Source organism: Cygnus atratus, chromosome 6 (assembly GCF_013377495.2).
Source record: "Cygnus atratus isolate AKBS03 ecotype Queensland, Australia chromosome 6, CAtr_DNAZoo_HiC_assembly, whole genome shotgun sequence".
NCBI lineage: Eukaryota > Metazoa > Chordata > Aves > Anseriformes > Anatidae > Cygnus > Cygnus atratus.
Genome location: NC_066367.1, coordinates 40218565 through 40232279, shown reverse-complemented (window position 1 = coordinate 40232279; position 13715 = coordinate 40218565). Strand labels below are relative to the sequence as shown.

At 40.5% G+C, this 13715-nt stretch overlaps 1 protein-coding gene across 1 annotated transcript; it reads right to left on the bottom strand.

Moving 5' to 3' along the window:
* Positions 1-584: 584 nt before the first annotated feature.
* DAPL1 (death associated protein like 1) lies at positions 585-10100 on the bottom strand. Its single transcript, XM_035566033.2, has 4 exons — positions 9971-10100; positions 6466-6550; positions 2726-2789; positions 585-862 (listed from the first exon to the last, which is right to left on the bottom strand). Exons 1-4 carry the CDS (start codon positions 10026-10028, stop codon positions 743-745), a joined length of 327 nt encoding a protein of 108 aa, XP_035421926.1. The 5' UTR covers positions 10029-10100; the 3' UTR covers positions 585-742.
* Between the last annotated feature and the right edge of the window lie 3615 nt (positions 10101-13715).

The window sequence follows — 13715 nt, the reverse complement described above, 5'->3', positions numbered from 1 at the left end:
TCTATTAGCTGAGGGCCTTAAAAGTTCCTAACCTGCCCAACTTTCCAATGACAGTTTCAACCACCATTTTCCCTTCCTCCTCACCTTAGGAAATGCTCCAGTGCACAAGAAGCTGGACTTCCTTACAGAAACAAATGCCAGAAAAATCTGTAAGTCTTTCCCAGAACCTTCTGAAGTTGGCATGTCAAGCAATCAGCCTGAGACAGGCATTGGTATGGAACACCTCAGCCTAAATCATAAGAGAAAAAAAAAAAAAAAGACCCAAAGGAACACTGAGGTCAAAGTGTTAGGCAATCTGGATTTTAAGAAGCACTTCAATCCATTTACAATTGACATACCAACTCTCTCAGAAAACATGCCTTTCAGTTGTGACCTTTCTTAGAATCACATTCACTTCACCTTTGCTATCACTAAGTTAAAAAAAAAAATATGGAAAAGAAGATGGACAATTCCAGTACTTCAGTCAAAACTCACACAGGAAGTGAAGCTGTTAGGCTTCTTGGCATTGAGTTATTATTGAACACTAGTAAAAACAGATTAGACAGAAGCTATATATTTTAATAAAACCCAAGTAACTGAGTAACTCTTTTTATAAAGTATTTTATTGTCACTAACAGAAACACAGTAAGATACAAGGCAGTCAAACTATTTCCACAGTTTTTGATCCTTTACCACAGTGTGCTAAGTGCTATTTAGAATAGAAATTTGCTTCTATGTAAACATGAGTTTTTAAATGCATATTTTAACATTTCCGTGGCTGTTGAATAATGTAAATTCTTTTAGGCAGCATGAACTTCTCCAAGGCAGGCTGTGGCTTTTGGTGAGCAACTTGTAATGCTGCTGCAGGAATTTTGTGGCTCATCTGTAACATTAAAATGAGGGAAGAAAGTTGTAATAGAATACAACTTTTCTGTTGTTCTCCTCCTAAATTCCATCACATGAAAGTAGTTAAACCTAACTCTACAAAGAGTTCAAGTGATCACCAGAGAACTCAGTGATTCTGTACATTTAATAATTTCTGGTTTAAAGTTTTGGAATTAGTCTGACTACCTTCTGTGAATTATTGACTTTCTCAGTAGTTCATAGAATGAACTGAGAAGATAAGGAAAGCAGAATAAATAAATTGTAACCGAGTTAACAGTAAGTGGTTACAAATTCTTACTTTTCCTGACTCAAACCACCATCACTGTAATATTTGATTATCACTTTCTAAACTTCTAAAGAAGGTTTATGTATGAGATTCTGGAAACCAACTGTAGAAGAAAATGGTAGATCAGAGCAGAGGAGATGGGAAGTAGAGGAAAAACAAGATGATATCTCTATTTCACCTTAACAAATAAGTCTAAACTAAATTTCAAGATCTACATAGTAAAGCTTTGATCCCATCTGTTGATGAAAGGCTTATGTTGAAATGTTTTACAAAGCTCTACAGATGAGGAACTCTTTGTACGCTTCAGAATCTAAAGACTGCATGTGTATGAAAAACAGATGAGAACAGTCAGATCTGATTAGCATGCAAATTAAAAAGCTGCTTGTTAAATCAGCTTTTGCAATATTTAAGTGTAAGACTCTGCATCAACAACCTAGCAAGAGATACTAGACCTGTAAGCATAATGATGAATAAAAGGGTCTATCAGCAGCTTTGTGACATAAAATTTTAAGTAATCTCGTATTTCCAAGAGAGAAATCAGTCAGATGTCTAACTATCTTGTATCAGTCCTCAGGTGAAATAACTGTATATGGAGCAACAATGGAATACGTTGTACCTGTTGTCTCAAGGATCACTTAAAACAGTTTGACATTAGCTTACCACCTGTGCACTTGTCAGCAACACTACCCACTTCCTTTTTAAGTTATCTTTTTTCTTCTCTGAGCTGGATCCTTAGAGGAGTTAAAGCCATTTCCATAGGTGGATAGTACTGAAGACTATGTTTTGTTCTGGGTTGCAAACCCAGCTCTGCCAAAAAATCACTATGTCACTGATAGCTTTTCTCCACATTTCAGTAAAATTTCTAGTACCAAAGGGGCCTAAAGGAAAGCTGGGGAGGGACTCTTTGTCAGGGGGTGTAGTGACAGGACAAGGAGTAATGGCTTTACATTAAAAGAGGGTGGATTTAGATTAGAGATGAGGAAAAAATTCTTTACTGAGGGTGGTGAGGCACTGGGACAGGTTGCCCAGAGAAGCTGTGGATGCCCCATCCCTGAAAGTGTTCAAGACCAGGTTGGATGGGGCTTTGGGCAACCTGGTCTAGTGGGAGGTGTCCCTGCCCATGGAATGGGTTGGAATTACATGGACTTTAAGGTCCCTTCCAACCCAAACCATTCTATGTTCTGTGAATTTGAAATCAACATACCACTAAACAAAAAAAAAATATACTTTAATATCTAACAGTACTTTTCTATAACACGTATACACATACCCACTTTGTGGCTACTTACTTAATGCTAAATAGGAGTAGAAATGCACAGAATAATAAAAAAATAATAAAAAATAGCAGAATAAGAGACTGCTGGTTACATTTTAGCCATCTAGCATTTCACCCACATATGATCTGTTTTAGAGACTATTTATCATCAGGAATGTTTAGTAGTGGATGACAAGCCTACAAATGTCAGATGACAGCAATTTAAGGAAAATTCACTTTTTTTTTTGTTTGTTTGTTCTTGTTTAGTTTTATGGAGAGGCCTTGACAAATACATATCTTGTTCTTCCACACGTACTTACTTTGTCCAGTGCTTCTGCCAGTATGACACTCATCTTCTGAATTTTTGAAATACTGACGACAGCACTGTAAAGCATGAGAAAGAGAATTATTTAGCATCTCCATCTTGCAAAAATGCTGCCACTTATTTTTCAAACTTGTTAATAGAAAACATTCTGTAATAGAAATTTAAGTTTTGGAGCTAACTATATGATATAAAAAGGAAAGTATGCTGCCTCAGAATAGAGCAATGGGAAATCTGCGTTGTGGCTTTTCTTTTTTATTTATACATAGTTCTATAGAAAATACTATATTTTATAGTTTTTTACACTGTGGAGTAGCTTCACCGAAGTCTAGCACGGAAAGACAGAAGTAAAAAATTTGACTTCGTTATTTTCTTGATTCTAATCTACGCCTATGAAAAACATTCATCCTCTGGCAGGGAAATGTTTTCTTTGACATCAGCAAATTGTCAAGCAAGAACTTTTTGTACAAGATTATCTCATTAACTTCCTGGTAGTTCAATGCAAATTAGCCACATCACCAACATTCCAAATAAACAAGCTCTGGGTATGAAATACTTTAGATAAGCATTAGAAGATTACACATTCTTCTGATCATATTATTATTTGCAGTGACACCTCTATAGCTTAAAATGCAGTCAAGAGAAGTCAGTATCAGCCATATACATGGAACCAAACACCTTAACCATGACTCTTGAAAAAGCAGATACTGCTTGAGTGAAGCTAATGATTCAGTAGATGAGACAAGATAAACTTTCTATTGAAATTTCAATTTAGGAATTGATAGTTTGCCAAAATGACAAATGTAAGATATTAAATATATGTTTATGCCATCGGATAACCATATTCTGGAAAAAGACAGCAGCAAGATTGGACCCAGACAACTAACAATTGGTGAAAAAAGCTTCTAAACTAAAATACTCCAGAAAAAAAAGGGTTATTAAAGAAATAAAAACTCCCAAACAGGAGTCATTTCTCTTACATAACAAGCTATAACCAATTTTTATGTATTATCTATAAACTCATGCAGGCATCTAATTAGTCATTAAGATGATGAATTATGTTCTATCATGCAATATATTACACAGCACCTTTAGAGTAAGCACACTTTTTTAGAACTAAATCTCAAAGTTCAACTCCTGCCAAGACTGAACTCAGCTCAGACCAGCCACTTAGAGCTGTAACAGTGACTTGTTTGAGACTATTAAATAATCTCATCTGAATCAGAAACACAGGGACAAGGAATCTGTATGATTACTACTTAACAATTTTCCTGTGACTTGTATGACTGCAACCTGACAAAATCCATCATTCCAACAAGGTATGTATACTATATTGAGTAACCATTGATCCCAGAGCAGCGAACAAGTAAACACGAAAGAAGTCAGTGTTACTGCCTCAGCTTTGTTACAAAAAAATTATTTTAGATCAGTGTCCTCCAAGCCACTGAGAAAAAGAAAAACAAACATAAACCCACAGTGGTGATTTCTGTGGGCCTGCCAAAACAGTGTCACTATGCCAGTGTTAAATAAAATTAAACAAAGCTAATTTTAATATTAAAAGCTATCCAGAAAAAAAAATAGAGGTAAAAAATAAAATCACGTTAATCCAAAACCTGAGTTCAGCTGTCAGTCCGGTCACAAGCTTCCCTTTTAAATCCTAGTAAAACAATCTATTTCACAAGGATTCTACTAGATTACAGTACTTTGTGTTGGCTGTCAGACACTGATACTATGATTCAATGTAGACACAGATATTCAACTAAAAAAGAAGACTTCCTGATGGCAGCGAAAGATATTCAGAAATGCCAGACGCAAATCTATTTATCAGAAGTAATACAGGCAACTTAAATCCCAGTGCGGGTAAAAACGCACAAACAAAAGCAGGAATCAGACCAAAGCCTGCCAGACTGTTTAGCAATCTTACCTATTTCAGGCTTTTTGAATTGTTACCTAGGTACTATAGACACATCACAGTATAGGTGGCACCTGTCTCATAGGTTAAAAGTAACTGAAGTCTCTAAATCCCTAGTGGTGGAAGGGCTAACTCACAGCTTTCAGGATAATTCCAAGGCATGCTGTAAGAAGACAGGATTCTAGAGCTGCTCCAAGTTTGGGCAGGTCTCTTCAGTAAGCCCAGAGCAAGCTACCATGAGGACCATAGAAAGATTGCTCAAAATGCTTTCTTTTCTTCTTGAGAGACGCAACAGAATATTTAACCCATTTCAGTCTATTTTCATGCATAAAACCAGCCTCACATCGACACAACGTGGGAGGCATCTATATCCAGACAGAAATCAGAGCCCACTCCCACAGGTGGAAAATGCTCTTTGAGAACAAGATGATAAATTCACTTAAAGCAACAACAGATGTTTTTTGTCTACCCATACCCTAATGATGTTTGAAACAGTTTCGAATACAAGTACAAGCTCCAGGCTGTCCTCATCCTAAAGGAAATGAAACCCACGTCTCTTCCCAAGAGTCTACAAGATCAACTGTACTCTCCTCAGTGGAGCTGGGCCATTCACTGTGCAGCAATAAATTTAAAGTTTCAGAGGGCTAGAAAAAGAGCAAGCATATGCTAGGACCAGGAGCACTCAATAGAGAGAGGGATTTCCAAGTTCCACTCTCACCTTACACATTACATATTTTGAAAACTGACAAAAAGGATAAAAGTATTAAATGCATTCCAGTTACAGGGAATGGAAGTTTAGATCCATCCCCCCAAGCTCAGCACTTTAACCATTACATTTTGTCTTATACTCACAAATTTCTAGTCTTTTTCTATGAATTAGCTCAGCTTCAACAGGAAGCGTCTAGCTCACTGGTGAAGGCAAAGGATACGATCACGTACGTACCCTTTTAAGCTGACAGTGGGCTACAACTCATGTCTTCCACTCCTTCACATATATCCTAATCATCATATGGAGGAGGGCATGTACACCACTTCCTTGCACAGCAAGGTTCTATCAGGACACAGTAGATGTATTCCAAGAGCAAATCACTGGATACAACACCTTAGCGTCACACCGTCTAGTTTCTGAACATCGTAGCAATGACAGGGGAGCGAGGTACCCTGCAATGACTCTGCAATTCCAGATACGCCCAAGCAGAATCACAGGACCTTCAAGGGAACTTTTGTGCAAAAACAAAGGTATGTGGTAAAGTAAGGAATAGCTAGTCTTTATTCGAAAAAGCCATAGGAGAAAACACTTGTTTTCACTGACTGCTTCTTATCCAGAAGGAGAAGCATGCCTTCATTTTGGGGCAAAATAGCCTGATCAACATTAGGAAGCGGAAAATAGAAAAAGAATAAGATTTAAGATTGAAATAGGAGATATAGCCTATACAGGAGATATAAAAGATTCTTTAGGGAGGGTGGGAGACATTCCTTTCATTCCCTTAAGAATAAGGACTGCCTAAAATTAATTTTATTTAATTGGAAACTGATTGAACATTACTAATGAAAGGTAGGCAACACATTGTTTTCATTTCTGTTCCACAGCATAAAAACAGAGAAGATATTCAGCCTTTGTGTTTCATTGCAAGGCATCTTCCTTAGGTTTTGAAGCCTTTTTTAATAGTAGATTACCTCAAAGTTGCATTTTATTTGTTAATTGCACAAGTTATTTTAAGAATTAAACTCTTCATAGTTGAATAGTTGTCTTTCTTTTCAACCTTCAGCCTGTTGCCTATGAACTTTAACTATGGGGCAGGGAAACCAGCCCTGCAGTGCAATACCTTGTCTTGTCTTTTCCTGGAGGTTTAGCGTTTTTCTTAAGTCCATTTTCTTGCTTTTTAGACACTCTCATACCTCCAGCTTTCACTGCAAGAAGAAAACACAATTTAAGTACATACAGGATTGCATGCTAGACAAAAAAGAAAAAAATACTTGTACCCCAGATTAATTGTTAACACAAAATTATCTTTTGGTATTTAACTCTGTTTTTTACTTCACTTGTATACATGCACATACACAGAAGTAAGCCAAGAGTTCCAAGAAAGACTTTAAACTTCTGTGTCATAGTATATTCAAGTCAACTTTCAAATGCTGTAATCAAGAAGTCAATGGGTTTTCAGTCACTTGAACTTATATTAAATCTTAACACCTTAATATGTTAGTATGAATTCTTCCCCCATAAATCTCAGATGTAATAAATCCCACTTTCAATTCAACAAACACCACAACTCTAAACACTTAGTTTTCAAACAACATCACTAACAGCAATAAAGGTTTCACGATTTGTTCAAGGTATTCTAGGATAAAGCTAATAATGCAGATGCATGTTTATCTTTCACTTGTGTTCTAACAAGTTTAATTATATTTTATTAAGATATCTGCCAATCACAAAACCAATTAGCACTAATTAAGCTACAGAAGACCTAACAATAACAATTTAAGTTCTGAGGCATGACAGAAAATTCAATTCTGAACAAAGAACATGTGAAGTTATCTAAAACATCTTGTCGAAACAAGTACCTTCTTCCCATTCACAAAGGTGTTTTAAGTTTTAAAACTGCCAGCATAAGAAGTAACAAACTCAGTATGCATTCTGATTATTTTGAACAAGTTGTTTCCTCTTACAACAAGGTTCCTATTCTTCTTATTAATAATCAGGACCAGAGTTTTCAGACTTCAATACTGGGGGGGCGGGGACGACAGGGAATTGAGGAAAACTTCAAAAATTACTTGGCTAAATAGCATGAGAAATAAGTCTTTTTCCTCCTTTTTTTCTGAGCACATGCATTTGTCTATCTGACAACTATTTTCTATCAATTCTAGCTTATCCCCTTGTATTTTCTGGTTGCAGGTTTAGTTTTAGAATTAACGATTGTCCTTTAGTCTTGTTTGAAGCAGTGTTAGAGTGCTGTAGTTCTGCGGTATCTAGGCTTGTCTTTTCTTTTCAGCATTGCCTACATACAGATAATTATGCTACTGTTTAAGCAGCAAATAAATCGCCTAGCAATCTTACAGCTTCAAATACAGTAGAGACCTAGAATAAAATTCTGTTGGCAATCTAGCTACAAAATGAGAAGTCTCTGAAATAAAAATGCCAACCATTTCCAGTTGTCTTCTAGTAAAGAGCATCGGGATTCCAAACACCCTCAAGCTCACAAGGTGTGAAACTCTTCTCTGGAAAGGGAGTTAACATAAGAGGCATCTTTAAACAAGAACAACAAATGATTAAAAAAAGAAAAAGCCAGGATATTTCAAGATCTTAGCTGGAGGTCTGTTCTTCCACAGCTTGTTAGGTATGCAGATGTATTCACTTTTTAGGAATGTGTCAAACCCCAAAAGGGAATCATTCATTTAGTGGGATCTTCACTTAAGCACACATTTGCAGGATTGGCAATTTGTAAATACAAGTGCTTTTGATGGTTTTAATTTAACAGGGAGAAGAGATCAGACACACATAGCCAAGGAAACATTTTTAACACTAAAAGCGTTACAAAAACCAAAAGGGTGGGATAAGAGGGAGATATCCAAAAATGGGAAAAAATATTTAAACACTAAGTGACCAATCAAGAGTCTTGCCTACTACAACAAGCCCACTGGGAAAAGAGTTGCTTATAATGATTGGAAGTCACACGAGACTTATTTCAATCTTTTCACTAACTTGAAAATAGTTGCTACTAGCAGCTATTCCGTGGTCGTGGGAGAGTGTAATATAGATGCTTCTATAACGTGCCAGAAAGCTGGTTCATTATTTTTTTTGAAAGCAATTAAGAGAGATGTCTGAAAGTTTTAATACGGAGCTCGAGTTTCATATTTTAAATACCCTGTAATCCATTTAACTTAACAGTCCAGTATTAAGCGCCAAAATTCTTACCAATTTCCATATTAAAACACACCACAGCTTTCAAAGATCTAAGGTGGGAAAACAACAGTGACAAAAATGAATCCAAAACAAAGGCACAGCACCTTTGAGATCCCAAGGTTACTATTGATGCTGTGGCCAGAATAAAGGGTGCCTTTACCCTGGTATCCACTCGCACTGCCTTCGCTCGCTAGGTGCCAAGCTGAAACAACTCGCTTCCTGGCATTCCTTTGCAAGAGTCACTGCATGGCAGCGACCGCAGGTGAAGCCTCCTGAAAATGGTCTCTGCAACTTCTGCAGCTTACTGTCATCTACATTAAGAAATACCAGAACAAGCACTAGGGCACTACTGCAGTGGTTTTAAGGCCATTTCAGGTGCAATGCAACTGCCCCTGTCACCTGAGAGGGAAAAAAAAATAATAATCCAGAAAGGACTAGCGAAGTCAGCTAGCGAAGCTGAAAAAAAGTTACCTCACAAACATGTAAAAGCATGCTTGAAAATCAAGCTTTTGAGAACACAGAAGACATTTTAGGGGTAAGATGAGACAGATGAGTCATGCCTTGCACTCCTCAGGCACTGACTGCTCCTAGCAAACCAGGCGGCAATCCCAGCTGCCTCACTCGCAGAAGCTCCCGCGCAGCCGGCAGAGGTTCAACGCTCAGCGGAGCAGCACGCGGAGCAACCTAGCCAGGACGCGGGCTGTACGCTGAGGTACTCGCCCCGCACAGCCAGCCGGCCGCCTGCCGCCGGAGCGCGTTTACGGAGCGGGTTCGCACAGGGGAGCCGCGGGTGGCCGCGGCCTGCGCTCCTCCGGCCGCCGGGGGAGGCCGTCCTGCTGGGGCAGCGGGGCCGCGCCCTCCGCGGGCACCCGGCTGCTCCCCGCTGCTCCGTGACGCGCGCCCGGTCAGGAGGGCAGCGCGGCCCCGCGCCACCCTGCTCCGGCTGATTCGGAGCGAGTTCAAGTGCAACCGAGCGGCGCAGCTAAGGCCTCAGGCGCTGAGGCGTGGTGGCCGGCCGAAGGTGGGAAGGCGGAGGAAAACGGGCGAGTTCTGCGCCAAACGCCAGGGCGCGTCCAGCCCGGCGGGAGCGGCCGGGACGGCAGGGCAGGGCAGGGCAGGGCAGGGCAGCCCCGGCCCGGGGCATCCACCGGCTCCGCGCTGCCGGTGCCGCCCCGCAGCCCCCCAGGCCCCGCGCGCCCCAGGGGCCGCAGACCACCGGTTGCGACGGGGCCCGCCCGGGAGGCTGGCGCCCGCGGCCGGACCGACGGAGACCCCGCTGAGACCCTGCTGAGACCCCACCGCGCCGCCCGCGGGGCCGCCGCCACAAGGCAGGCGCGGGGCGGGCTTCCCGCAGCTGCCGGCCCGGGGGAGCGGCGGCGGCAGGGAGAGAGGAGGGGGAGTCCCGCGCAGGCGGCCCCGGCCCCTACCTGCAGGAGCCCGTCGGGCCGCCGTCGGGCAGGGCGAGACGCGCCCTGTGCGCACCATCGCCGGGCGAGAGAGCGGCGGCGGGGAGCGGCCTCGCGCGGGCTCGTGAGGCGGCGCGGGGCTGGGCCGGCAGGAGGCGGGGCGGGGCGGGGCGGGGCGGGGCGGGGCGGGGGCGGCCGCCCAGTTCTGTCAGCGTAACGGCCCGCCGGGCGCCGCGCGGCCCGTGGCGGGGGAAGCCGCGATGAAAAAAGCAGACAGAGTGCGGGGCTGCAGCCTGGGGACATCCCGTAAGTCAGGCGGAACGGAGGAAGGGAGCGACTAAAGGAAGAAAGTCGGGTATAGAAGGGGGTAGCGTTAGGCTGGCTGGTGTCCCGGCTCTCTGTGGTGTCCGCCACATCTGGGTCGCCCCCTGCAGGCTTGTCTTGTTCTGTGGCGGTTGTCCCCCGGTGCTTTTTATCGCTGCTTTTGAAACCCGACAGAGGGCAAGAGGCTAATTCTCTGCTCCGAATTTAGACAGCGAAGCCTGTCAACGTGTTTTCCAAATCCTTTGGAGAAAGAAGGTTGAAATTTGCCAGCTTAAACAAGACATTTGAAAGATTCAACGTATTAATTATAAAATCAGGGCACCCAGTTAACCTGGAAAAAAGTTAATAGCAGAGTAGTCGTTCACTGCTCGTACCTGGCAGCGATCTCCAAAGTGGGGTGCGCAGGGTGGATCCCTTGGGGTGACTGAAGAAACATTTAGAGCGTCTTTACTTTTTATTTACGAAATAAGAAAAGAAGTCACTGATACGAATATTTGACATATGGCTTGGCATCGGTGCTCTTGCTTGTTCCATATGTCAGAGGGTCCCACGTCACACACGGTACCAAGATGTCCTGGGGAAAACGTGGGTGCTCACAACAGAGGGGCTCTCCATGGTTCCCTCACTCGTTTGTGGACTTTCAGCACATTGCGATGTACTGCAGTTAGTGCGTGCCTAGGTAAGTGGCTCAATGGATTGTATTACCAAGTTTTAACTAAACTAACCCTCGCAAAATGGACAAGTGGCTTAGAAAGATTCCTGCAGAGACCACAGATTGAAGATATTGCTGCTAATGCAAGTGCAAGAGAACAAGAAAATGGCAAAGCTGACTCTTCCCCAACTTCTATCACAATCTCTTTGTCAAACACATTATGAGGGAAAGCAATGACAATCTAATGAGATCTGACAAGAAGTCCACCAAAAAGAGCTGAAATTGTCATTAAATATGGATTTACATCTGCTATCATTAACCATAAACCTCACCCTGAATGTGCATTGTGCCATGCAATATTAGCTAATGATAGTATGAAGCCATCATGATAGGCCAGGCTTCTAAAAATGAAGCATCTGAAATGAGAAGACAAGCCTCTCAGTGTTTTTTTTAAAGTCATGTGATACTCAATCCAATACTTTACAAAATTTCACTAAACAATAAATCTTTAGAAGCCTCTTTTAAGATTTCTTACTTAATAACAAAAATAAAATAAAATAAAATAAAATAAAATATCACATACCACTGGGGAAACACTTCCTGCCATGGTAAAAATGGCTGAAATAATACATGGAAAACAATTCAACAACAAACCAAAATGCATTTCTTTGTCAGCAAATACTGACAAAAATTGAAAGATATATAGGAAACATTGTTAAAGATTTGAAGAAACACATTGTGAATTGTCATAGGTTTACTACGCAGTTAGCTGAAAGTACAGATATTTCTAACGTGTTTGAGCTGATGGTATTTGCTGGATCCTGTTTCAGTAATGACATGCATGAAGAACTACTTTTTAGTGAACCACTAAGGGCAAGATATCCTGGAGAAGTTATATTCTCAACAGCAAATTACTTTTTTAATAAAAACAATGTTTTATGGAAAAAAAAATAAGTGTAACAACTGATAGAGAAGCTGCTTTGAGTGGATTAATAATAATAAAAAAAGATTCCTGGGGTAAGGTTACCAAGATAGCACCACACATGAATTTCATTTGCTGCATAATTCATAGTAAACTATTGCAGCAACAAAGTTGGAGCCAGAAGTGCACAAAATGCTAGAGGATGTCATTGATGTGGTTAATTTTATAAAATCAAGACCTTTAAACAGTGGAATCATTATAATACTTTGTAATGTAGAGATAGCATTGTTCAAAAAGATGTCTTCTGTAGAAATAACATCACCCAAGATAGATGTCTAATTATAATAATCTTTCAATGAAATATAAGAGCTGGAAGTAGACATGCCCAAATCTGCAACTATCTATATGGGATATATTTATTCATGGTTTCATTTTCAGTATTTAAAATTAAAAAGTCCATTAAGGAATTATTTTCTAATGTTTGCCATCTATGGTGTAAACTGTGTTGTGGATGAAGACATCTTCATTGCGTTTTGTGATTTTTTTGAATCTGTTAGTGATGGTAATCTTTTGTATTAAGATAATGGGACCTTCAGGCCTCTGGGCATTAGACAAGGTGGCAGGCAGCTGAAGTAGAAGGCGAGTCCTACTCCACTCAGTGTGCCTCTGTGTGCTGGCAAAGGACAATATGAAGCAATGCTAGAGTACTACCAACCCTTCCTGTTTTATCGGGCTGCAATATTCCATGGCTTTAAAAAACAGTTCTTGAACCATATAAGTATAACCCCTGCCTGAGTCAGACCAAAATCTGCGTATCTTGTGATGAGAGTGTGTTAATTTTATCTGCATGCAGTTGCTGAAACCATAATACGTGATGCCAGAGATTTTTCTCATGCTCTGTAAACATGTTCTGCTCTGCTGTGCCAAAATATTTTGTCACAAAAACTAGGTCTTCTAGAGATTCTAAAAACGAACAAGAAAAAAATTTTAATTTTGTAATTTATTGGAGATTGTCTTGTTCTTGGATTTTAAGAATTAAAAACAAGAGGAAGGTGAGAATGTAAAAAAAAAAAAAGATGCAAGTGGAATCAGGAGGGAAAAATTAAGTAGAAAAGAAAGTAGAAGAGAACATGGAATAAGAAAACAGTAGGGATTTACAGCATGACAGCAACCCTGATGGATGACTACTGTTGTCTGGGATTCTTAGAGCTGAAAAAGTTAAAGGACATCCTGTCTAAAACAGATCTATTTGATATTTCAGTTCTGTACGTATTCGTTTCTGTATGAGGCAGGAAATAGCTTTGGTATGCAGCAATTTCCTCCCTAGAAAAGCATCCTACCTTGCAAATATTGAAGCCAATAGTACTGCATGTCTCTGCCAACAAATATTTACCTTAAAATGGATGATGACATTTTTGGTTGGAGAAATGACTTATTTCAGATGATCTGAAGGAGAGATAACAAAAGAAACTTTCCCAGAAGTATTTGTTCAGTAATTAAGGATTTTCATATTAATGTTACTCTGCCTCAGCAGAGCCATATTGATTTTTCAGTGTATTTGTATGAGCTTGGGTATGGTACCCTCCTTGTATCTGAGCTGAATCAGATGTTTTGGGAACTGTTCCTTAAGACAATACAGCATTTCTTTTCTCTGCATTCTGCTAATAGCAATGACAAATGAAGCTAAGTCAGTATCTCTTTATGCTGGTTAAGTATCAGAAGTTTCTTTTTTCTATTTGCATGCTCATCACTATTAGATATTGTCAATAAGTTTCAGTCCTGGAAGTTGACACATGCAATAGCAAATGTAATAAATCCTTATGTCATTCCTCCTCCCAACAGCAGCGTAGTTCTTAGGCAGGCATTGT

Excerpts from the sequence above, each read along its gene's own strand:
- DAPL1 (XM_035566033.2), bottom strand. The coding sequence starts at position 10,028 with ATGGTGCGCACAGGGCGCGTCTCGCCCTGCCCGACGGCGGCCCGACGG. Across the intron at positions 6,551-9,970 it reads GGCCCGACGGGCTCCTGCAG|TGAAAGCTGGAGGTATGAGA; the intron begins GTAGGGGCCGGG and ends TTCTTCTTGCAG. Across the intron at positions 863-2,725 it reads TGGCAGAAGCACTGGACAAA|ATGAGCCACAAAATTCCTGC; the intron begins GTAAGTACGTGT and ends TTAATGTTACAG.